The sequence below is a fragment of the Aspergillus wentii genome (genome assembly GCF_001890725.1).
Source record: "Aspergillus wentii DTO 134E9 unplaced genomic scaffold ASPWEscaffold_6, whole genome shotgun sequence".
NCBI classification, from domain to species: Eukaryota; Fungi; Ascomycota; class Eurotiomycetes; order Eurotiales; family Aspergillaceae; genus Aspergillus; species Aspergillus wentii.
In genome coordinates this window covers 1-21,057 of record NW_024467837.1, presented here as the reverse complement: position 1 = coordinate 21,057, position 21,057 = coordinate 1, and the positions used below count along the sequence as shown (strand labels likewise).

The window sequence follows — 21,057 nt, the reverse complement described above, 5'->3', positions numbered from 1 at the left end:
TCGATCTAAATCCACCACAGTAACCGGTCCTTCCCAGACTCTTTTCAAACACATTTTCCGGTAGAAGCCATAGGCTGCTTTCTGGATGGGATAGCGCGAGGCCAACGCTAAAGCAAAGTGGTATACCAACTACCAAGTCAACTCTGTCGCTCAGGAACATGGCATTGATTGCAACTGTCAGTCATTTTCGGCTTTCCACCGTCACAATTCGACATCAAATGCGACAGCGATCGGACATACCGAATCCGCGCCGGCCTAGATATCTGTGTTTCGGAATTATGAGCCCTACGGCTTGAATAAGTTTGTCACGGGATTTTTCTTGCTGTTGTCAAGCGCATCAAACGGCAGTGCTTGGAAGAGACGATATTTAAAATACGTGCCCAATCATTCTACAACATTCTAATGTGGAAGCTAATGCCCAATGGACGGGTAATCTCACTCACGCGTATTACTTAGGGTGCCACCCTTTAATATGCTCCTTTCCGGGAGTTCAGACCAGGACATAGTGACACTCGCATCGAAATCAGGAATCCACAATCAATGAATATTCCATTAAGACTGGTTCAAATACATTTCCAAGGTCAGGGTCGGTTTCCAGGCTCTCGTGCAGGAGCTATGGATCTCGGCCATTCGGGTTGTATCAGTCAGTGCGAGGATAGATAGGGAAAACGCATCCTTTCAAACATCCAAGCTAGGTCCATAGTTCCATCCAAATATGAATAATATCGATGGTGTAATCGTGTCTGCACTTTTGAAAGTGGAAACGCCCAAGACAAGTCTAACCTAATTAATACTGCCGAAACCCTTAATGGGATAGGCAAAGGAAAGAAAAGATAGTATCGGCTTAATTGATATTGGGAATGAAATACTAGTTCTGAGTCAAAAAAATTGAAGTTCATAATGAATGATGAAATTGTATCGCTATATAACAAGACCAAAAAACAATTCTATAACCGTCCCAACTCCCAAGTGCCCAGAAATTGCAAATATAACCAGAAACGTCAGATCCTCCCGATCTATTCAGAGTTGATAGTGCAGGCAGTAAACTTGCTGCCAGCCGATTCAACCATGACACCAACAAAGTTGTCGCTGTAGTCGCTGACCACCCGGAATGAGCCAGGCTCAGTGCCATAGTTCCAGACTGATCCATCCTCCATGATGGGGAACGAGCGCAAATCCTTGCTGGTGCCAAAGACAGCGCTGCCACCGCCAAAGTAGTGAGGGTAACCGTTGCCGCTCGTGGGGTCATCAAGCTTCTTCATCGCCTTGAAGGCAGCACCGACAGCGTCCTTGGAGAGAGTGGTGCTGCCGCAGGTAGCACTGCCGACCTTCTTCTTCTTGTTGCCGCGCTCGACGAGGGTGCTTGCGTTGTCGTTGGTGTCAAACTCCTCGGCATCCTCGAATTCGGTGTTGGCATCGGTGGCATAGTAGATGGGGGTGTCGTCGTTGTTAGAGGTGGTGTCGTCTCTTACAATGAGTTCCCAGGGAACATTGAACAAGCCAGAGCCGTCCTTCTCCTTCTTTCCCTCTTTCTTGGCTGCCTTCTTGTCTTCCTTGTCTTCCTTGTTGCCTCGCTTGGTAAGAGTGTCGTCTTCGGCGTCGTAGTAGATGTCAAGGTCCTCATCGTCCTCATTCACCTCAACGTCCCTGCTCTTCTTGTCCTTCTTGTCATCCTTCTTATCCTCCTTCTCCTCTTTCTTATCCTCTTTCTTTTCCTCTTTCTCTTCCTGTTTGTCCTCCTTCTTGGTGGCAACGGTGCAGGCAGTAAAATCATTAGAAACAGCAGGACCAGTGTGCTGCATGACACCTCTGAAGGTACCGTAGCCACCATTTCCTGTGTAGTCGGTAACCACGCGGTATTTACCAGGTTGTCCTATCTCAGCATGTTAGCTTCTGGTGATGCGAAAGAGAAGCTTTGGGCTACTCACCACCACTGTAACATTTGTTCTTCATGAGAGGGAACTCTCTCAGGTCCGTTCCATCCGGAACATTGGTCAGGACTTTGACGGTTTGGCCATTTTCCGACTTCTGGTTTCCAAACTTCTTGGGGTAGCCGCTGACTTTCTTATCATTGTTTGATTGGCACTTGTAGACAGCGTTGTAGACCTCATCCCGGGTGAAGGTGGTACCATCGGGGCAAGTATAGGCGTTGTAGGGGATTCTCTTGGTGAGTGCGTTTTCCGCAGAAGAAGAGAAGGGAACAGGAGAGGCATAGGAAACTGCCATGAGCCCATAGAGGGCGATCGACTTGAAGTCAAAAAACATTTTGAATGATGATGATTATCAAAGACAATTAATTGAAGGATCAGAAGAGTGAAGAAAGCTTGATATGCTTTGAGAAGATTGGATTACTGTTGTTGATGAGGATGAGAATTAGATGGGGTGTTGACGCCCTTTTATAGATGATGAAGCATCATCAAAGACAGGCAAAATCTATATTGATTCTATTTTTGACAGTATCTTCGAGGCACAGAGAAGGCTGAGTCTGTAAACAGTCTCCATATTGACTAGCATGAAGAGACTCTACGTAGGGAAAGTGCCGAAGAGCTTAAATCCTGAGGCTATGCAGACTGTTAGGGCCAAAAAGCGGAGAGCTCTGGGGGCCAAAACAATCTTGATTTTTCACGACCTTACTGGAATAAAGTGTAGAAAGAAGGAATTAAGCATCCACTGCCACGATGGAGAGCGTTGGGGCTGGGGGCTGGGGGCCAAAAACAGGTGAAGAAAATGCTGAAGACACCTAATTATTCCTTCGCAGTATTTTAGCCACGCTAGTTATACACTGCCACTGTGGTGGGCATTAGGCTGGGGCCAAAAAGCTGTAAAGAGGAGAAAATACTGACGATCAGTCAGCACCCAATGCTCAACCGCCGAGTTACAGAGGCTAACCTGTTTAGGAATTTCCTATTGTTTTCTTAACGTCAGTGCTGATACGGAGAACACTGCTAATAGACCGTAGACGGTGGGAATGTATCAAGTCAACAAGGCATACAGTTGAACAAACGGGAAGGTTCTACTCCTGGCCCCATACTGCGCCAGCGCTTTGAATTATCTGGGAAGTCTAAACTTGCCGACTTCGTTTCGAACCTCCGACATACAGCCTAGACCATTGACGGCGAGATGGTTGAGTCTGTCTGCGGTAGAGGCTTGGACACGACTTTCGCTCTGGAATTTCTCAAATAATTACCAGTCAGTTTTACTATACACCGTTCTACTATTCAGTTGTAAATAAAATAGTTTCCAAATCGATGGTTGATAGTGAGAATTGGTAATTTGTCCTGAAAATGCCATGGGTCAACATTGTCCTTATCAAAATATATATTGAGGTGACAGTCTGCAGAGCAACAGCAGTCAAGAATCATCATTGTCTGATTGGTCGATCTAGGTGGGTCTTAACAATTCAGAGAATATCATTGGACCGGTAAACATGATAGTAGATGACTAATGGAATGGTAAACCCCATGGACCGTGCACAGGCTGACCAGCACTCCGTGAACTGCAGTACTCGCGTGAAAAATAAAATAATAATAATAAAGGTAATAAGAGGCACTACTCTGTATGTACGTTGAGTCCTTGATGAAAGGGAGGCTGGTGTTATCAAAATGTTGCAATCATTGGGCAAGGGGTTTAGTTGCAGTTCTGCTATACGAAGTATGCATCTCGTATTCTAATAATAATCCCGAAATCTCCACCCAAACAAAGAGACATTCTGCTAACTTTTCTCTGGCCCCAGAAGACCTGTTGGATACGAGTTAACCTCACTAAAATTGCGTCTTCCATAATGACAGTTGGGAGTTTTGGACTCAAGCGGAATGTGAACGTTGAACAAAACTAATGCTATTTTGAATATTTGACTTGCAAACCATCGCATCTCTCTTGCCATTTTATGACATCTATATGCGAAGCACACAGTGTGAGCAAGATTTTATCTATAATTTCGATCGTGAAACTGAAGACCTGATGAAATTACTATGCTGGATAGGTATTCCCGAACGGCGGCAACATATTGACCTCATTCAGCCCAAATAACGACTCAAGGAAATCAAAATCCCCACTGCCGCCGCTGGTGCTTGACATGAATCCCATTGGTTCTTCTCCAAGATATCCAGGCAGCATGGGAGATTCGGGCATTGTGGGTTCCAAAGCACTGTCAGATGCCTGTGTTGTAGATTCTGGCGCTCGTGGATGATTGGAATCACAGGCCGAGGAATTCTCCCCTGACTGGCTACTCGGAAAAGAGGCCATCGTGCCTTGTAACCATAAACACTCCAATAACTTACCGAACCGATATCCAGGATGCATTTTGCTAGTGGCAGCTTTCTTCAGTGCATCAATGAAGTCTGTGATCAGCGGTAGCAGTAGGCGATGTTCATTCTCTGCGGTAAATGATCCAAACATGTGGGTTTTATACAGAAACACGGCAGAATAGATGCCATATCTGCGTTTATCAGCGAGAGCCATGGTACGGTGCACGAAATACGAACAGATAATAGCGGGATGGGAGGCATCCAAGGCATGTTGAAGAGTCCATTTCACACATAATTGTTAGAACCATCTTGGCTGCTCGGATGGCTGCAGAGATATATGGACCATCTGGAGCTCCCATGATGCCACAAGGGAAGACAACTTTCACTGACTTTCTGGAATCTTTTCGATCCGCGACATTCCTTGTGATAACAGCCTGGAAAGAGAATGCATTCACGTAGACTGTCAGATACTCATACATGAGGAGTAGAGTAGATCTCAGCTTCGGACTGACAGCCAGAGCAGACCAGCTTTCGTGCCAGAGACGGAGTGATTTTGAAAAGTCGTCCAGACACCGGCTGTAGTCACCCCTGCGAATCATATTGGCTGTCTGGTATTCAGAAGAGTATAAGATATCGTGGGCATTGTGCAAGATCTGTGTTAGCTCGACAGTCGCCAACAGTATCGAAGGATAATCTTCATCCGCTGTGGATTGTGGTCGAAGAGCAGCAAAGCCTTCCAATGACAGTCTGCTGGAAAGCGAGGGTCCACGAGACCAGAAGGACTGGCCCATTCGGACTGAGATCTGTCGATCGGCAAGATAGACAACTGTCATGGTCAGAGAAAGATCTTTCATCCATGTTTTTGTGCTTACAGATCCAAGCTAGTCTCCTTCGACTGGCTTCTTCCATGGGACCTTCTGCAATATGATCTTGGAAGGATGAGCGGTCGAGCCGCAGGAGATACGCATGCCGAACTGCCTGGCCAACGAGAGACCAGGCCGTGTTGTCCTCAATGAAATTTCGCCGTCCTGGTGCAGACTCGGTCACGATATACGGAATCCAGTCTGCGAGAAGAAGCAGTCCCTCGACTGTGCCAACGCGATGTGTGGCGGGAAGCGCAAGGAGAATGTCCAGCAAGAGCTTCTTCGTATATGCCCAGGCTTGGTGATGGGTGTTTTGGTATAGCGGTTCATCCATCGAGGCGATTGTAATGATGACGGTCAATAAAAAAGTTTCTGCCTGCCAGACACAATCTAGTTCTGGCAATGAAAGGACATGTCTTGGAACAATCGGAAGGAAGGGGTGGTATCTATCTGCGTATCTTGGGAATGTCAATTATCAATCATCACTTAAACGGATAGTCTTACATTTGAACCAGATGAGTTATATCCTCTGGCTGCAGAGCACCAGCAGCAACTAATTCATAGTTCCGGATGCTTTCTGTCTGTGGCGATTCATGCTGGTGATAGTTTGAATTGTTACGATCTGCAGAGCCATCATCTCTGCATCCTGCTTGATTGCCGTCTAGACCAGCTTGATGACTTGCATGGGCGAGGATCTGGAGAGCGTCGGATGGATTGTTCAGCTCGGCATGCAATGCTTCTCGCTCATCCAGATGACCACTATGATCATCGCGGTGCAGGTCTATCACGCGTCTTGGAGGCTCTTCGAAATCGGCTGTAGCTGATGTAGGTGTATTATCCTCAACACTGGCATTTTGGCCCTTTCTATGGTTCCCTCCACGCCGTGATATAGCAAGGATACAGTCATGTCCAGTGCGAAAGCATCCAAGACAAGGTGGTTTCCCAACCTGTCCAATACTCGTTCTGGTAAGAGAGGTTAGCATGGCTCATTTGATGTGATTCGGCATTAAGGTATCATCATACAGGTCGCATTTTGCCTTCCTCTTCCGACAGCGTACGCATGCCGTATACTGACGCTTTCCAGTGGCTGGCGTCATCTATTTCGTCTTTGGAGATGTATTGTAGCTGCAAAGGCGATGGACGTTGATCTGGCGGCGATCGGATATGGACGGCATCAACTATAGCGGAGTCACGACAGCCGAGGAGAGAATCAGGGTTTCTCCGTGTAACAGGGCAATATGGATGATATAATAAAGATAATATGCAGACGAAATATGTGATTGGCCGAGTCTGCTTCGCTTTGTTCGGAAGGGGAGGAGTTTGAAATCATCTCGGCAGTGGACGGCAGTGGACGGCAATGGGGATGTGGGGAAGACCGGAGGGGCAAACATCCACTGTATAACGGCAGTGGACGGAGGTAGACGAGGATATAAAATGGCAGAATCATCATTGCCCATTTGCATACAGATTGCAGCACATTATCACCAGTCAAGATGATTTCCAAATCCACTCCCTCCTTTCAGCATATCACCGTCAAGGAACTCCACCCCACCTTTGCTGCCGAAATACACGGAGTCGACTTCAATGCAATCAACGATGAAGTTTTTGCAGAGATACTCGATGCAGTGACCAAGGTTTGTCAAATGTCCGATTCAATCTTAATATTAATATTGACTTTGACAGTACGGTGTTGTCGTCTTCCGTCGCACGAATCTCAACGATGACAGCCATGTTGCCTTTGCGAGACTATTTGGAGAACTGGACGACGTCAAGCCGTACAACAAAGCGGGACGAAAGAATCGCCTCAAATACGATGAACTGTTCGATGTCAGCAATGTCGATGTCAATGGAGCCATTCTCGACCCCGACAGTCCCAGAGGACAGGCCAGCAAAGCCAACGATCTGTTCCACGTCGACTCGAGCTTCAACCCCCGCCGGGCAGGATACTCGCTGTTGCTGTGCCATGACCTGCCTCCACCGGGAATGGGAGGCCATACTGCCTTTGCCGACACTCGGACTGCATTTGATGATCTCCCAGACGATCTGAAGCAAACCATGCTAAGCAAGGATTACATTGCTGCCCATTCCATTCTTCATTCTCGCAAAGTAGCGGCACCCGACTTCTTCGCTGACATCAATCCGCTGGACTTTCCAATGGGCCGCCATCGACTTGTTCAAATGCATGAGGCATCTGGCAGGATGAATCTGTACATTGCCGCGCATGTCCATCACATCGAGGGAATGGATTCAGACTCATCGAGTGCTCTGTTCCAACGTCTCTACCAGCATGCCACCCAGGACAAGTACACAGTGCAGATTGAGTGGAACAACCCAAGGGACTTGGTCATTTGGGACAACACATGCACGATGCATCGCGCTGTTGGTGGCCCCTTTCTGCGCAAGTATAAACGAGACATGAGACGGGCTACCGTTCACGACTCGAGCTCTCAGGCATGGGGACTGAACGAGCATACGGACGAGAGACAGGGTCTGCCTTGATCGTACTTGAAGACACTGCCTGTGATGAAATGGAGATGCTATCGATCATTAGGACTTTGATTGAACTACACAGCTGTGTACAAGGTTATATTGATGGATAAGGGAAAGACTAGGTCTTCCTAACAACTATTTAGTCAGGGTGTGTATCTAAACTATCTGCTAGGTGAAATTATATATGAAGTATCATGGAGTTCCTGAGTAGACGTTATATTACTCAATGTCCATCCCTCCCCGCATCCAATAATGTACTGGCTGCCAAGATTAGTTCTGGCCAAAAATTCTGGCAAGATGCACGGGCTGTGTTGGAGTCTTGTTGACCTTGTTTCACCTTGTTGAGCAATTACTGGTCAGCAAGGCCGAAGAGCCTTTGGAAAATGAGATCGAATGGGATTGGAAAAGTCTCATTCCTCGCTTTGCCCATTTGGACAAACACCTTCTAGATGATGGGTTGTACAACGATCGTGCTTTTCCTCAGCACTTGAGAAGTTGATTTTCTCCAGACAGCTATCTGCCGAGGGTGTATTCAGTATTCCGCTCCCGTTTGTCCAAGAAATTCCTGCTCTCCTTCTGGATGTTAAGACCAGGGATTATCGAGTGCCGCGCAGGATTGCCGTGGATTAGGAACTGAATTAGTAGATTGTCTGACGTTTCTCGGATGTTCGTCTCATCAATACAAAGAATCAAGCCAAAGAACTTTAGATCTGACATAATATGTGATAATCCTATACCACGGAATCCTTCCGGCCACTAGATTGTTGGCGATTTCCCAACTCGGCAAGGGATGCGAACAAAGAAAATTCGGTGAAGCATCCAAAGGAAGGGCTGCAATTTACGGCCAGAAGTGCCAAAACTCAGTCAAGCCTGATAATCTACTCGAAGTCATGATGTGAAATAAGAATATATTCAGATTAATGCATATCGCTATCGTCTATTATGCAGGCAATAAACGCCGTATCAAGTCAAAATCATAATGCAAATGCATGGGTATATCTTGTCACAAAGCCTCCGCCTTTTCGAATCCCATTCCTTCCAGATATTTTTTCCCTCCGATTCTCAATCACAGAGTTCCGATCGCACAGCTGGCCAGAACCATCAAAGTAAGACCGATGGCTGATTTGGACATTGGGCTGGCGCGCATCGGGGCGCTGCTGGTGTCGGTATCGGTGGTCTTGTTGAAGGCCACGGCTTTAACGCCGACGTCAGTGAGGCAGGTCTTGACTTCGGTCTGATTGGCCTCGACGCTGCAGAACTTGTAGCAGTTGGTGTGGTACGAGGTGATTTTGGCGGTGGCACCGCAGCAGTTTGTGTAGTCGGTGTTGTGCTTGTTCGAGCTGGGGAAGGCGACAGTTTGGTTGGTGGTCCAGAGACTGGTGGGAGGTTTGGCCACGGCCAACCTGCAGTGGTTGCTGTTGTGCTTGGTCATGGTGACGGAATTGTTTCTTTGATTTGATAGAGATGATTGTTTGTGGTTTGTAGAGGACAAAGAGGTATTGTCAGAAGGCTTGGGAGGATGATTGATGATGAGAATGGATTGAACGAGATGTCGTCTATATTTAAGCTATTCTGTAGGGCAGACACCGACATCGAACGAGGCTCAAACAGGACAAAAAAAGCACGGCGGCTGTGAGAGGAAGCTGTAGAACTGCGCCCCCAGTGCCAAATATCCGCCCTGGCCTCTGATTGGCCCGCTGTAAATTAAACTGTCATTCGGCCCCCAAAAAGCCACACCCGGTGTGCGTCTCCGATTGGCTGGGAAGAAAGGGCCTTAAAGTGGATCCAATGCCTAGCTCCAGCCAAAGCCTCACGCTAAGCCGTTCCTGGCAGGACAGCATCAGCCACTCAGCAACACTCACGGATCAGGATTGATTTGGGCTCTGTAAAAGCGCAAAGGGCCTAAAGGATTGAAGGATTAGTCGTGTTTCCTCGCAACATGGCAGAGACTCACATATTTGCCAAACCAGTGACCCACTCTGGATGACTTTTTCCCTCCCAACACATCTTTATCTAATATACAGCCTGCAAATCATCCTTTACCATTTTTACCCCCTATTATAGTACCATAAAATGACCCATTATCTCTAAGAGGTGGATTACCTAGACTAAATTTCATCAGTACTACTGACATTGATTACTTAGAGAGAATTTAGTGAGTCTAACTATGAAAATTGAGGAAACCTCTGGGGCTGTAAAGTCTGAAAAGCCTGATAAATGTGTTTTGGGAGGCCTAGGTTATATTAGTTAGATCTGGTAATATTAGAGGTATTAGAATCTCATACTGTGATAACATCCAAACCTCCCACCAATGATTCTTAAGAAAATGATTCACCTATTGAATATGTCTTAGGCTCTGGAGGTCTTAGAAGTATATATTCTGGTACTGAAAGGCCTAGGAAAGAGAATGACCTTGAAGGGTCAAGTGTCTAGAAAGAGTATGAGGAGAGTTCTGAAGTGTATAAGTTTCTTTAATTCATGAATTTTTCTGAATGTGGATTAGGAAAATAAGCTTATATATTAACGGTTCCTATACAGTAGTAAGTTTATGTTTTGGCAGGGTGGAAAACACTTCACCCCATAAGATCATAGACATTGTATATACTGATATAGTGTATGGCCGAAGCACTACCACATTAAGCTAGTCTATGATAGCATAGAAAAGTGATGATGTTCAGACTGACTAAACTAAGTGCTCTTGTGGGCTAATAATAATGTGGATTAAAGTGGTTGTGCCCTCCAAATAATCCTGTAGTAACTCTTATGAATATCTAGCTTTATCCAGTGATGATAATGATGATCTGGCTGACCTGGACTTCGATAGCAAAACCAGCAGTTCAGGTGAAGGTGCGTTGGGTCTTCAATGTATGACTATAATAGCCTAAAGTCTAGGAGATTTAAACCCACACATTAATTGTACCCACTGTTGAAGGAAAGGCCATATATCTGCCAGAACTATGAAGTAGTAGACTGATTCCTAAAGACTTGTCCTACTATTTCTATCCTCCTACTCTTATAAAGCTCCACTGTCTTTACTTTCTAGCTGTGACTCTGATTTTGTAAGGTTAAAAGGTCTATTTTAAGTGGTTCCTCCACTCTGAAAAGGATATCTGTCTATAGATATTTAGAGCCGTCTCTTGGCAGCCTTGGAAACTCATTTGTCCTTAGGGAGTTTCTACCTAGCTTACTATAGTAGGTAAAATGATGGTGATGTTCAACCACCAGATATGGTAGGAATCAATACTTTTTAATATATATAGATAGAGGGTATTATATAGAATAGAAATCTTCTTCCCTTTTATTTTTATCTATTTTCTCTGATTTTATATCATAGTTTAAATGTATACTGTTAGATAGTCTAATAATTTGAATTAGGTTAGTGTAACCAGACCATACTAATCTAATTTAAATTATTAGACTATTAATAATCACCTCTAATTACTTCACTAATTTAAAGTATTCTTTTATAAAACTTAGTCTATAGTATTCCCTATATTTTACTCTATATTATAACTGAAATTTAATCTAATCTACTTATATATTAAGTGTGGGGGTTACTTTAAAATTTCTATAGTAATTTAGGTTATGGTTATAGTATGCCTGCACTGCTATATAATTAATCCTTTAAATACCACTACCTATCCCAGTATCTATACTATAATTTATTATATTACCTATAACCTACTAATCCTCTCTATCTTATTTATTAGATCTAGTTCACCCATTGACTCTAGCTCACCCATCCACTCCAGCTCACCCATCCACTCTAGCTCACCTATCCACTCCAGCTTGCTGATTTAATTCAGCTCACTTATTAACTATAACTAATATATTAACTATAACTGAATTACCCTAGATAATAGAACCATCTCATCTAACTAAATTATCTTATTAAACTAAATTATAAAGTAGAACTTAATTATCTATATCTACCTCAATCCCTCTATAGAGAAGGAAGATGAGACTTAATACTATTAATTTATTTAATTATAAGAGGAATAAAGAGTAAAATAATTATATAATAGTGCACCTTAGGTAAAGAATAGTATAGTATAGTAATTAATAAAATAATTTTACTATATTTATTATCTAGAAGTTTTTTAAAATAATACCTACTTCTCCTTTATTATCCTTAGATTCCTTTATTTAAAAATAATAACTTCCTTATTCCTATTACTATCTTTACTATCTAAAGACTCCCTAATAAAGGTAAATAAAGAATAATATACTATTTTAGAAGTTATAAGGGTATAATAGTAATAATAGCTCTATTCCTATTATATTATATATATTTTATTCTTCTGGGGAAGTAAGTAGGTGACTAATAGAAGCCTTAGTACTCTAGAGGTAGAGTATACTTAAATATTAATTAATATTAGTATCTTATCTATTAATTATAATTCCTAATATTATCAGACTCTATCCTAGAAGTTAATTTATTATTAGTCAGTAGTTCTACCTATAAAGCTATTATACTATAATAATATTATTTATAAATTATTATTATCTTTACTATTATAGCTAATGTTATAGATTCACTAATTAAATGCCTTTAATACTATATTAATACCCTATAGATTAATAGCTGTTTAACTACCATATACCTAGAGATTAATAAGGACTAGAACTTAGTATCTAAGTTATAATTAACCTAGAAGCCTTTTATCTAGTATAACTAAATTAAGAAGTATAACTAAGTTATCCTAGGCTCTGCCCTTATTAATAGGAGCTATAGTATCCTTAAATAGATAGTAAGTAGTAAAGTACTCTTTACTATAAATATAATAATTAACCTTCTTATCCTTAAGCTAGTCCTTTATACTACCCTTCTTACTACTATCCTTTTTAGCCTCCTTAGCCTGTGCCTTCCTATTTATATAGGGTTAGAAAATAATATTCTTACCTATAGAGGTAGTATTAAATAAGGGTCTGGCTATATAGCCCTTCTTAAGACTAAACTTAGCCTACTACTATCTCTTAGTAACCTAGGTATTAAGCTTTTTAGGGTTAAAAAATAGTATTTATACCTATAGAGTTAAAAGATTCTAGGCTAGTATAGTTATAAACTTACTTAACCTTTACCCTTAACTTAGGCTTATAATTAACTATAATAAGTTATTAACTATAACTAGATTATCTAATATAGCTTATTTATAAATCTGGAATTACTATTACCTTAGGTATATAACTAACTTAGGCCTATATTTAACTATAACTAAATTAGTGACTCCAGCTTACCTATAAGGTAGGTCTTTATATCTAGTTATTAATTTAAATCTTAGATCTATCCTTTACTAATACTAAACTTAGTAATAACTGTAGTATAATAAGGTCATAGTCTATTATAAATATAATTTTCTATAGTCTAGTAAATCATAGTCTAGTAAATCATGGTCTAGTAAATCATGGTCTAATAAATTATAGTCTAATAAATCATAGTCTGATAAATTATGTGCATCTAGCTAGGCCATATAACTAAGATAGGATAGCTAAATATATTATAACTACTAGAATAATCTAAGATAGTAATAATAGATTAATATAGGCAGTAAGGAATAGAAAGATAGTATTTAAAAGTAGATAAAAACTAGGTAAAGAAGAAGTAATTAATAGTAGATAATAGTATTAATACGTATCACGGTGCGCAACTACCCTTTTTGTGGTCGATCGAGTGCCGTTTTTACGGTCGTCATGCACCGACTGAACAGCCACGGCAAAGTTAACTCATACCACGCACCAATCACATTTTCGTACCGAAACACTACTATTTTCGTGCCTTTTTCTAACCAAGGCACACTTCAGCGGCTAACCATGGTCAGAGTCTCGCTCCGAGACCCATTCTTCCATAACTGTAACTCGCTCACATGCATCGCTCAAGCCCGGTAAAAGCGGCGACGACCCCGAAAACCCGCCATTTCCCTGTCCGCCGCCAACGCCAGTGTATGGACAGTCCCGCTCCGCCCTCTACTGCAGCGGAACTTAAATTCGCTTCGCCTGCCATGCCTGCTTTCTCGGACAGCATAATCTCTGGGGTTCTCAACCAGGTCGAATCAGTTGGTCAGTCCGCCTGGCAGGATAAACCACAAACAACCGTGAGCCTCCCCTCTCCCCTCATGGGCCGTCATCAGCGGTCTGCTCGTGAGATCGCGGTCCGTCCTCTTCCCTCCGTGGCTTTCATTATTTCGATGCCCAGCATACCTGTTTATTCATTCACGCTATCCTGTCGATTCTTGGGGCTATACTGCTCTGGCCTATGACCATGCATGTGTTCTTGAATCGTTCATTTAATCACATTGACTGTCCTACCTACAATATCCGTTCCTGAGGCTTCTATGCGGGGCATCGCGATACAGAGACTTTATATGGCTTTATGATTCCACCTATACCACAGATCCTAACAATTGATAAAGGCGCAAAACCAACACAATGCCACCCACGCTGTTCCCCGGAAATGTCTCAGGCACCATGAATGGCGTTTTGCCCTCGCCGTCTAGCCTAAATTCACGTCCAACCTTTTCTAGCAGCGAGCAGGAAGATTGGCTAGCAAAAGAAGACCGGATAGATGTGAACAAAGTGAGGCAGCGGACATACAGCGACAACAGCGAAAAGGGCCAGGATTGGGTGTGGACACTGTGGTGTAGGTATGAATGTCATGGGATGACTGACCGAGTTCCAGATACCCACTGCTCATTCACTACAGGTTCTGTGAAGAAACAAAACGAGAGCCGACCGAGCTCATGGTGCAAGATAATCTTTCAATCGCAACGCTCTATAATTTTTGGGACTATACGCTCGAGAAACGCCGCAAGCACATCGAAGCCGCGTCTACTCTACAGACTTACTGGAATATTTGGACCACTGAACGGCGTAAGAGGACTGATCGCTCCCTTCCAAGTGCTATCAAAGACGGCATGATTGGGGTAAGCTCTCTGGTCTAGACTGCGGTCTACAGGACAGATGCTGTGCACTAACTATGGGTTCAGGTTCGGGATCAGCTGGTCAGGAAATACGATCTGAGGACCGATTCGAAGCAACGACCGCACGCACGCTCGGAGGACGTATTCGAGCTGCAGATGACTTTGTGGATGACGGGTGGGGAGCCATGGGATCCACTGCAGCTTGCCGTGTTTATGCTGCTGGCTGGGCCGACCGCCCACCGACGGACGGCTTTGCTCACACTCCGGCATTGTGATATCTTCCTAACCTTGTTGCCTGACCCTAGCTCCCAGGATTGGCCGCAGATGGTCGTGGAAATCCAGCCGGATAAGACGAAGAGATATCGCAGTCGTAAGAAGCGGACGTACGTATCAAAATCCCCTGCCTGAGGAAGTTGACTAGCGTGCCAGGACTCACGTACGTCATAGACCCAAGATTGCTCTGCTGGAGGTGCCTGGTGAAACATGCCTTTTCCTCTGCCCGAAAACATTCCTTCTTGGTTTGCTTCTACGGAAGGGGGCGTTTCGTCACATGGGAATTGTGTCGGCTGAACAGCTAGATAATCTGAGAATCCCACCAGACGCGCGCGAACTTCCCCTGAAGCTTGCGGATCCAGAGTCATTGCTTTTTGATATGACACAGGACATGCTGGACTCGTATTTAGAACGGCTCGGAGAGCTAACTGGTTACGACCACAGAGTCACTTCAAAATGGTTTCGCCGGGGGGCCGGTGAGGCAGTCAACAGTAGCAGTATAGTTCCCAGTGCTTTTCCTTTCCTTAACAAATGATGTATAATACTGACCAGCAGATAGCGGAGATCAGTGAAGCGCAACAAAATCTACTAATGCAGCACAGGACGGGTACTGTGTATCAGGATAACTATGCCCCCGATCATCTGCCAGGTGATGTGTATTCCGCGTGGAGAGGCCAGGCACCGCAGCGGGAGATCGTGAGGATGACGAGCGGCCAGAGCCGGACCATTCGCAAGGATCGACCTGTTGACTTGACGGACGCACAGAAGGCAGAAGCAATGAACGACCCAGACGTGCAACGACATTTAAAACGTTGGCTGGCATGCAAGGCCAGTCTGAGAGTGGAATACGGCAGCTTTTCCAGGGCAGAGGGGACCAAGCATTACCAAGAAGCTCTCCAGCAGCGGAATAAGTACCACACGGCCATTAGAGTGGCAAAAAAAGCCAAGAAACGAGAGGTACGGGCTCTCTTTAATGAAGAACAGCCTGTAGCCGACGTTTGGCGGCAGGTACATGGCCTTCCATTCAAAGCTGCAAGCCAACAAATCTCAAATACAATCTGTCCGGAACAATGTCGTGCGTTCGAGTTGGTTTTTCGGTTCGCGCCTGAGTCGTCCCAAGATAATCGTCGCTGTCGTGCAGCTGTGAGCAATGCTCTTTCTCAAGTAAACAATCGCAGCACCCCTTCCCATGGCCAGACAGCCTCTCGCCAATCATTACCTCTCTGGCCGAGCGACACGAATTCCCCCTATCAGATGAACAATTTTGAGAGAAGACAATGCCCGTGGTGCGTGAGAACAAAACTTTTCAAGAACTCTTTTTCTCTTAGGCGGCATATCAATCGTCGTCATTCCGAAAAGCCAAATCAGATATAGCCTACGCCCAATCCTGTTGGTTCACAAGGCAATATCTTCCCTTGCTCTTATATCTTTCTTTTTCTCTTTCTGTTTATCTCCTTTATTTTTTTTTGGCTCATAATAATCTTGAAAATTTACGGCCCTCAATTATGCCCCCATGAACAAACATTTTTTTTTTTTTTTTTTTTTTTTGCCCTTTCGATCCCCACCATGAGTTTATTCTGTTTGATCGTATTATGTTATGTTTGAATCGACATTCTTATAGGTTTTCCCTTTATCATGTGACACTAGTCAAGTTGGGATGAAATTAGATCATAATTTGTTGACTAAGAAACAGTTGAGTGAAATACACTTTACGCTCCAATTTATGTTTTCAGCGTCTGATAATCCTTTGGGCAATTCGCCTGACATATTAAAACCTTTCGCTTTGTACTTCATGGGATCAACGGTACTCTAGTTTTATTGCAGGCGGTTTTTGCGACCAATGGAGACACTAGCTTATTAGATATAAAAATTTAATACACTCTGTCATCAGAGTATCGATGTTCCTTCCAGGCTTTTATAGTAGTAGGAGCTGATGAAGCCTGATCGTTCGTTAGTGTTGGAAGTGTATGTGTCGGTTAGGGGTTGATTCGTTAGTAGGGCCCGGTATGACTCGTTCGATGCCATAGAATTTGTATTTGCGAGAATCCCGAGCTGTGTCAATTGTGAAACACCGTGGAATGTGATGCCTCATGCTGTGCCCGGCACCTCTGCCACGGAGCATTTGAGCCTGCCTCAATGAGAATTTGCGTTCTCCACCTTCGCGTCGGAGTAGCACCCGGAACAATGTCCGTTTCAGGGATTTTTCGTTGGTTCGTAAATCTTACCCGCGAGATTTTTTCCGGGCTTTACCAAAGCGCGGAATTCTCTGAGCGGCCGATGGCAGCCACGATGACCCGCGCGAAAATCCTTGGAATGTGTTCCTCATGCTTTGCTCAATCCATCATTAGCTGAGGACTTCATTCTGGTAAGACCTCGGAGCTTTCAAAGGAAAAGACTGGGTCAGGAGCGGGGTTTCGCCGACTGGATGATGCTCATAGGCACTGCCAGCCTTGCGGACCACCTCGCTTATAATGGTGAATAGTAGCTATGTTTCTAATAGGCCTGGTCTCCGGGACATATCAAGTGTTTGCGTCATGGGTCTCTCCCGTGTGAAGTGACTATAGCTTGCAACATATAAATTAGTTGCTTTCCCTCCTTCATGTATTCAGCAGATAAATGTTGGTCACTGAATCCTTCCTCCCAGTCTGTTTCCTGTCCAATCATCCCACATCTAGCAATCCCCTATTTCGCTTGCCCTATCCTCTTAGAACTTTCCAGAATTCCTCCCAGATAGCCTGTCAGTTTGTGCTCGGCAGCGAATTACCCCTACGGTAACTTTCAGTTTCGCTTCCCCCTTCCCCATTTCTGTCTTGCCCGTCTTGCGCCCCTCGCTTATAACTCATACTTTATTCAAAGGTTGAACCTGGGAAGTTTGACGTCTCCACCACCCCTGTTGTTGATCACTCCGAGTGCAGATGTCGTTCTCTAGAGCAGTCTTTTCGGTACTATAATCCTCCAACGCAACCACTGAAAAATAAACGGCCGTAATCTGCTACATCCCCATCGGAGTTATCATTAGTGCCATTGCTAGGCACACACGCATTGCCTAAAAAGCCACCACCTGTGACCTCCGCTGACCGGACTCCAGCAATCCCATATGTTCCACAAGGGGAGAGGATGAACATAGCGATGGACCCTCCCGGAATATTATCCACGCAGGGAGCGGAGACTGAAAATACCAGAGTTAAGTCCAATGTTCTGTCCGGCACACAGCCGACTTCTATGCAGAAGCCTCCTGAACCTCACCAGGAGCCGGATGCTCATATCCATAGTTTGTCCAGGACCGGCAATGCGACAAACAGCAATTTGCCTAACCCAGAAACGCCCTTTGGGGGCCAACACTGATGATTTCTCCTGATAACACTGCCTCTGATAAGCATTCATTCACTATTAGAAGCAAGCATTCAATAATGATGCCGGACCCTATACCGGAAGAATTGACGAGGCGTCCCTCGAAGAAGATCATCTCTGGGTCCTCTGCCGCAGCTACACCGCAGTCAATTCGTGTAGCAGAGTCTGTTGGGAGCCAAGACAAAATTCGTTTTCCCTTAACTGCGGATCAACCAGATATGCCTTCATCCTACGAGGAGAGCCCGAAGTTACCGATCATTGCTGTCGAGGTACCGCAAGCGAGAACTACGTTAAATGAAAACAGTGGCACTGATTCAATGTCCAGTGAAGATAACGACGATTTGGAAGACCCAGATTATGAGACCGAGCTTGAGGAAGCTGACGAGCCTCAACCTTCCAAATCTCTACGCCCGAGAAAGAGACTAAAGAGATCCTTGACGCCATCTCATCAACGGAATGTGAAGAGAACGCGGTTAGATCTTGGGAAAGTGCCTGCAAGCTCGCCGTGTCGTGGGCCAATGTGGGATTTTCGATCGTCGGTATCAGAACGTTGCGGCCACTATCGATGTGACAGCCAATACACCCCTAACTCTCTGCCTTCTTGTGCGAGAGAATAAAGGCATATATCTATAAATGGTTACCTGGAGTTATCGCCTGGGGGCCTATGAACCTCCATCGTTCTTAACGCGGTCACAACCTACGAGTTTACTGGATCGTTATCCAACCAGCCCTCTGCTAGTACCACCCTTCGCTATAATTCAACCAGTAGCAATGAGCCAGATTCAGACAGCGGGCCTCGCAATCAGTCACTGTGTAGACGAAGGCGAGCACGCTTCACGGAGGAGGAAGATGCTCTACTGATTCAACTCAAACAGGATGGATTGATGTGGAAAGACATGGAATGGCATTTCAACGGGCGCAATAGCTTTTCGCTCCAGACTAGATGGTCAAAATACCTACAGTCAAGGAACATATCTAAACTCAGAGTCAGCATGTCTGGAATCACGGGAAAGCTGCTGCAAAGCCCAGACTCCGAACAGATACTGAGGTAGGTTGCAATAGTACCAACATAATAGCATCCAAAGTATCTTATTATTTGCAGAATGGACTGTGTCTTGGGAAAAGCATCACGATTCCGAATTAGATATATTGAATGCATCATTTGATAACCCAGCTTTAGTTCTTCGTGTCCGAAGGCAAGGCGCGGTAACCTTGATGATAAGGAGAGTGAATGGCTTTGGGGAATTGTATAGTTATATTGGTTTGGGGACGATTTCTATGTGTGGCCACGTGGCACTGATCCGGCAGATGATGAGTCTATGACAATTTACAACTCACAGGAATCGAATAAGAGCAGCCTGTTTCAATTTTACTTTTGAGAAAGTATCACGGATAGTAGCTTGGGGCCAGAGTAACAAGTCAAAAACGAATTCGAAACTCTGAAGTCGCAGGTTGATTTTGATTGATCTTTCATTTTCTTATTCTGTAATAAATGAAGATATTTAAAAACAATCGAGCAAAGTATCTTATTTATATCAACTGTGCTGGATGGGAGACTGCAGATATGGGCATCCGTCCGAGCCTGATGTAGTGCTTAAATCGTAATCAAAAGCTGGTTTTTCGTCGCACAAAAACGGCAGTAGTAAACCAACTTCAATAGTGAATAAAGACATATCAATACTAGAGTCAAACACGCACATTATGCAGAGTAAATAGCTCCTCTATCTCTCAGGCCGATAATCGATAGTATATAAAGCATGAATGATGACTGCAGCGTCCGTTCGATTACAAACTAGACAACTCGCATATTCTGAGGACGGTCTACAGTATTACCATACAGTAACCCCATCATCGGCGTTGGGCCATGTCTCAAATGAGACTACTCAGTTTCATAGGGGCTCTCTTGTGGGGCGTGCAGCTAAGGCTAGGAGCAAGGTAAGCCCACTCCAAGCCCAACATGGTGTCGCTGATTTAATATTATCTCTAGCTGTATTTTGCCTACCACGCATGTCACCTCAGCTGTGGCGAGCCCAGAGAGTCCTTCAACCGCCTCTGCTATCTTCCAGACTGGACAATTCCCATCAGCCAATCCTTCCAGGATTACAAACCAGCAAAACAAGGACTCTCCCGCTGCCCACACACTGACGAAATTTGTGACCACCATTATAGGAGGGGGACAAGGATCTCCGACACCGACCTCAACACAGACACTCTCCAATAGCGCAAGTTCTAACTCTGTTCCACCCCTAGTAAGTTAACCAATACTATGCTCGCAGTTTCTCTAGACCTATACTGATGATTGCATTTAGCAGCCAACACATGGTCCGGATCAAAAGTTGTCGGCGTCACAATCTAGAACCCACCTCTTAACAAACTTAGCTGGTGCAGGTACTACTTCTGCCCCAAGTACTACATTGAGCCGCTCATATCATGGCCAGTTCGATGCTAAAGCTACCCTGACCACTTCTTCCCGTCTACAGGATGCTTCAAAAAGCGCCATAGCGGACATGGTCACGCAAGATTCCACCAACAACACCACCAGGATACTGGAAGTGCAGGTATTGCCGTCCGCTGGGTCTGATAGCGACTCACATGGCTCCATATTTAAGCCGAACTCTCTCATGGCTCAGCCTGGGGAGATCGTGAAGTTTTATTTTCATGATTCCTACCTGCTTCGAATGACGAGCCTAGAGGATCCCTGCTCTATTTTCCCCAGCAGTTTGAACGAACCTTGGGGGTCAGAGTCGATGGTAGCGTCATATCAACTTCCCGTTCAGTCTGCCAGCCCAGTGTGGCTTCATGTGAACCTGAATGATCCTGAATATACCTGCGATAATCGGACGGTCTTTGCCATCAATCCTGGAGACCATATGAATGACTTTCTCGCTCATGCTGTGTCATCAAATTGACTGACCA

At 44.5% G+C, this 21,057-nt stretch overlaps 7 protein-coding genes across 7 annotated transcripts; 4 read left to right on the top strand and 3 right to left on the bottom strand.

Moving 5' to 3' along the window:
- Positions 1 to 890: 890 nt before the first annotated feature.
- Positions 891 to 2,344, bottom strand: ASPWEDRAFT_185093 (uncharacterized protein). The gene is made up of 2 exons (XM_040832061.1): positions 1,929 to 2,344; positions 891 to 1,873 (listed from the first exon to the last, which is right to left on the bottom strand). Exons 1-2 carry the CDS (start codon positions 2,263 to 2,265, stop codon positions 1,017 to 1,019), a joined length of 1,194 nt encoding a protein of 397 aa, XP_040686264.1. The 5' UTR covers positions 2,266 to 2,344; the 3' UTR covers positions 891 to 1,016.
- Positions 2,345 to 3,776: 1,432 nt separating this feature from the next.
- On the bottom strand, positions 3,777 to 6,410 carry ASPWEDRAFT_185092 (uncharacterized protein). The gene is made up of 5 exons (XM_040832060.1): positions 6,134 to 6,410; positions 5,615 to 6,073; positions 5,120 to 5,568; positions 4,485 to 5,073; positions 3,777 to 4,438 (listed from the first exon to the last, which is right to left on the bottom strand). Exons 1-5 carry the CDS (start codon positions 6,205 to 6,207, stop codon positions 3,970 to 3,972), a joined length of 2,040 nt encoding a protein of 679 aa, XP_040686263.1. The 5' UTR covers positions 6,208 to 6,410; the 3' UTR covers positions 3,777 to 3,969.
- A 103-nt stretch (positions 6,411 to 6,513) lies between these two features.
- ASPWEDRAFT_70280 (TauD/TfdA dioxygenase family protein) lies at positions 6,514 to 7,808 on the top strand. Its single transcript, XM_040839114.1, has 2 exons — positions 6,514 to 6,744; positions 6,794 to 7,808. The coding sequence occupies exons 1-2, from the start codon at positions 6,604 to 6,606 to the stop codon at positions 7,607 to 7,609; spliced, it is 957 nt and encodes a 318-aa protein (XP_040686262.1). The 5' UTR covers positions 6,514 to 6,603; the 3' UTR covers positions 7,610 to 7,808.
- An 858-nt stretch (positions 7,809 to 8,666) lies between these two features.
- Positions 8,667 to 9,032, bottom strand: ASPWEDRAFT_29749 (uncharacterized protein; the record flags this gene model as incomplete). The annotated part of the gene is made up of 1 exon (XM_040833322.1): positions 8,667 to 9,032. The coding sequence occupies one exon, from the start codon at positions 9,030 to 9,032 to the stop codon at positions 8,667 to 8,669; it is 366 nt and encodes a 121-aa protein (XP_040686261.1).
- A 4,512-nt stretch (positions 9,033 to 13,544) lies between these two features.
- ASPWEDRAFT_158591 (uncharacterized protein) lies at positions 13,545 to 16,227 on the top strand. The gene is made up of 6 exons (XM_040829750.1): positions 13,545 to 13,692; positions 14,011 to 14,241; positions 14,301 to 14,520; positions 14,584 to 14,900; positions 14,965 to 15,287; positions 15,350 to 16,227. The coding sequence occupies exons 2-6, from the start codon at positions 14,027 to 14,029 to the stop codon at positions 16,162 to 16,164; spliced, it is 1,890 nt and encodes a 629-aa protein (XP_040686260.1). The 5' UTR covers positions 13,545 to 13,692; positions 14,011 to 14,026; the 3' UTR covers positions 16,165 to 16,227.
- A 1,651-nt stretch (positions 16,228 to 17,878) lies between these two features.
- On the top strand, positions 17,879 to 18,503 carry ASPWEDRAFT_185089 (uncharacterized protein). Its single transcript, XM_040832059.1, has 2 exons — positions 17,879 to 18,410; positions 18,467 to 18,503. The coding sequence occupies exons 1-2, from the start codon at positions 18,135 to 18,137 to the stop codon at positions 18,467 to 18,469; spliced, it is 279 nt and encodes a 92-aa protein (XP_040686259.1). The 5' UTR covers positions 17,879 to 18,134; the 3' UTR covers positions 18,470 to 18,503.
- Positions 18,504 to 20,005: 1,502 nt separating this feature from the next.
- Positions 20,006 to 21,050, top strand: ASPWEDRAFT_174030 (uncharacterized protein; the record flags this gene model as incomplete). Its single annotated transcript, XM_040831166.1, has 3 exons — positions 20,006 to 20,076; positions 20,129 to 20,390; positions 20,451 to 21,050. 3 exons carry the CDS (start codon positions 20,006 to 20,008, stop codon positions 21,048 to 21,050), a joined length of 933 nt encoding a protein of 310 aa, XP_040686258.1.
- Between the last annotated feature and the right edge of the window lie 7 nt (positions 21,051 to 21,057).

Excerpts from the sequence above, each read along its gene's own strand:
- ASPWEDRAFT_185093 (XM_040832061.1), bottom strand. The coding sequence starts at position 2,265 with ATGTTTTTTGACTTCAAGTCGATCGCCCTCTATGGGCTCATGGCAGTT. Across the intron at positions 1,874-1,928 it reads GAACAAATGTTACAGTGGTG|GACAACCTGGTAAATACCGC; the intron begins GTGAGTAGCCCA and ends ATGCTGAGATAG.
- ASPWEDRAFT_70280 (XM_040839114.1), top strand. The coding sequence starts at position 6,604 with ATGATTTCCAAATCCACTCCCTCCTTTCAGCATATCACCGTCAAGGAA. Across the intron at positions 6,745-6,793 it reads TACTCGATGCAGTGACCAAG|TACGGTGTTGTCGTCTTCCG; the intron begins GTTTGTCAAATG and ends TGACTTTGACAG.
- ASPWEDRAFT_185089 (XM_040832059.1), top strand. The coding sequence starts at position 18,135 with ATGATTTCTCCTGATAACACTGCCTCTGATAAGCATTCATTCACTATT.
- ASPWEDRAFT_185092 (XM_040832060.1), bottom strand. The coding sequence starts at position 6,207 with ATGACGCCAGCCACTGGAAAGCGTCAGTATACGGCATGCGTACGCTGT. Across the intron at positions 5,569-5,614 it reads ATAACTCATCTGGTTCAAAT|ATACGCAGATAGATACCACC; the intron begins GTAAGACTATCC and ends GACATTCCCAAG. Across the intron at positions 4,439-4,484 it reads CTCCCATCCCGCTATTATCT|ATATGGCATCTATTCTGCCG; the intron begins GTTCGTATTTCG and ends TGATAAACGCAG.
- ASPWEDRAFT_158591 (XM_040829750.1), top strand. The coding sequence starts at position 14,027 with ATGCCACCCACGCTGTTCCCCGGAAATGTCTCAGGCACCATGAATGGC. Across the intron at positions 14,242-14,300 it reads GTGTGGACACTGTGGTGTAG|GTTCTGTGAAGAAACAAAAC; the intron begins GTATGAATGTCA and ends CATTCACTACAG. Across the intron at positions 15,288-15,349 it reads TGAGGCAGTCAACAGTAGCA|CGGAGATCAGTGAAGCGCAA; the intron begins GTATAGTTCCCA and ends ACCAGCAGATAG.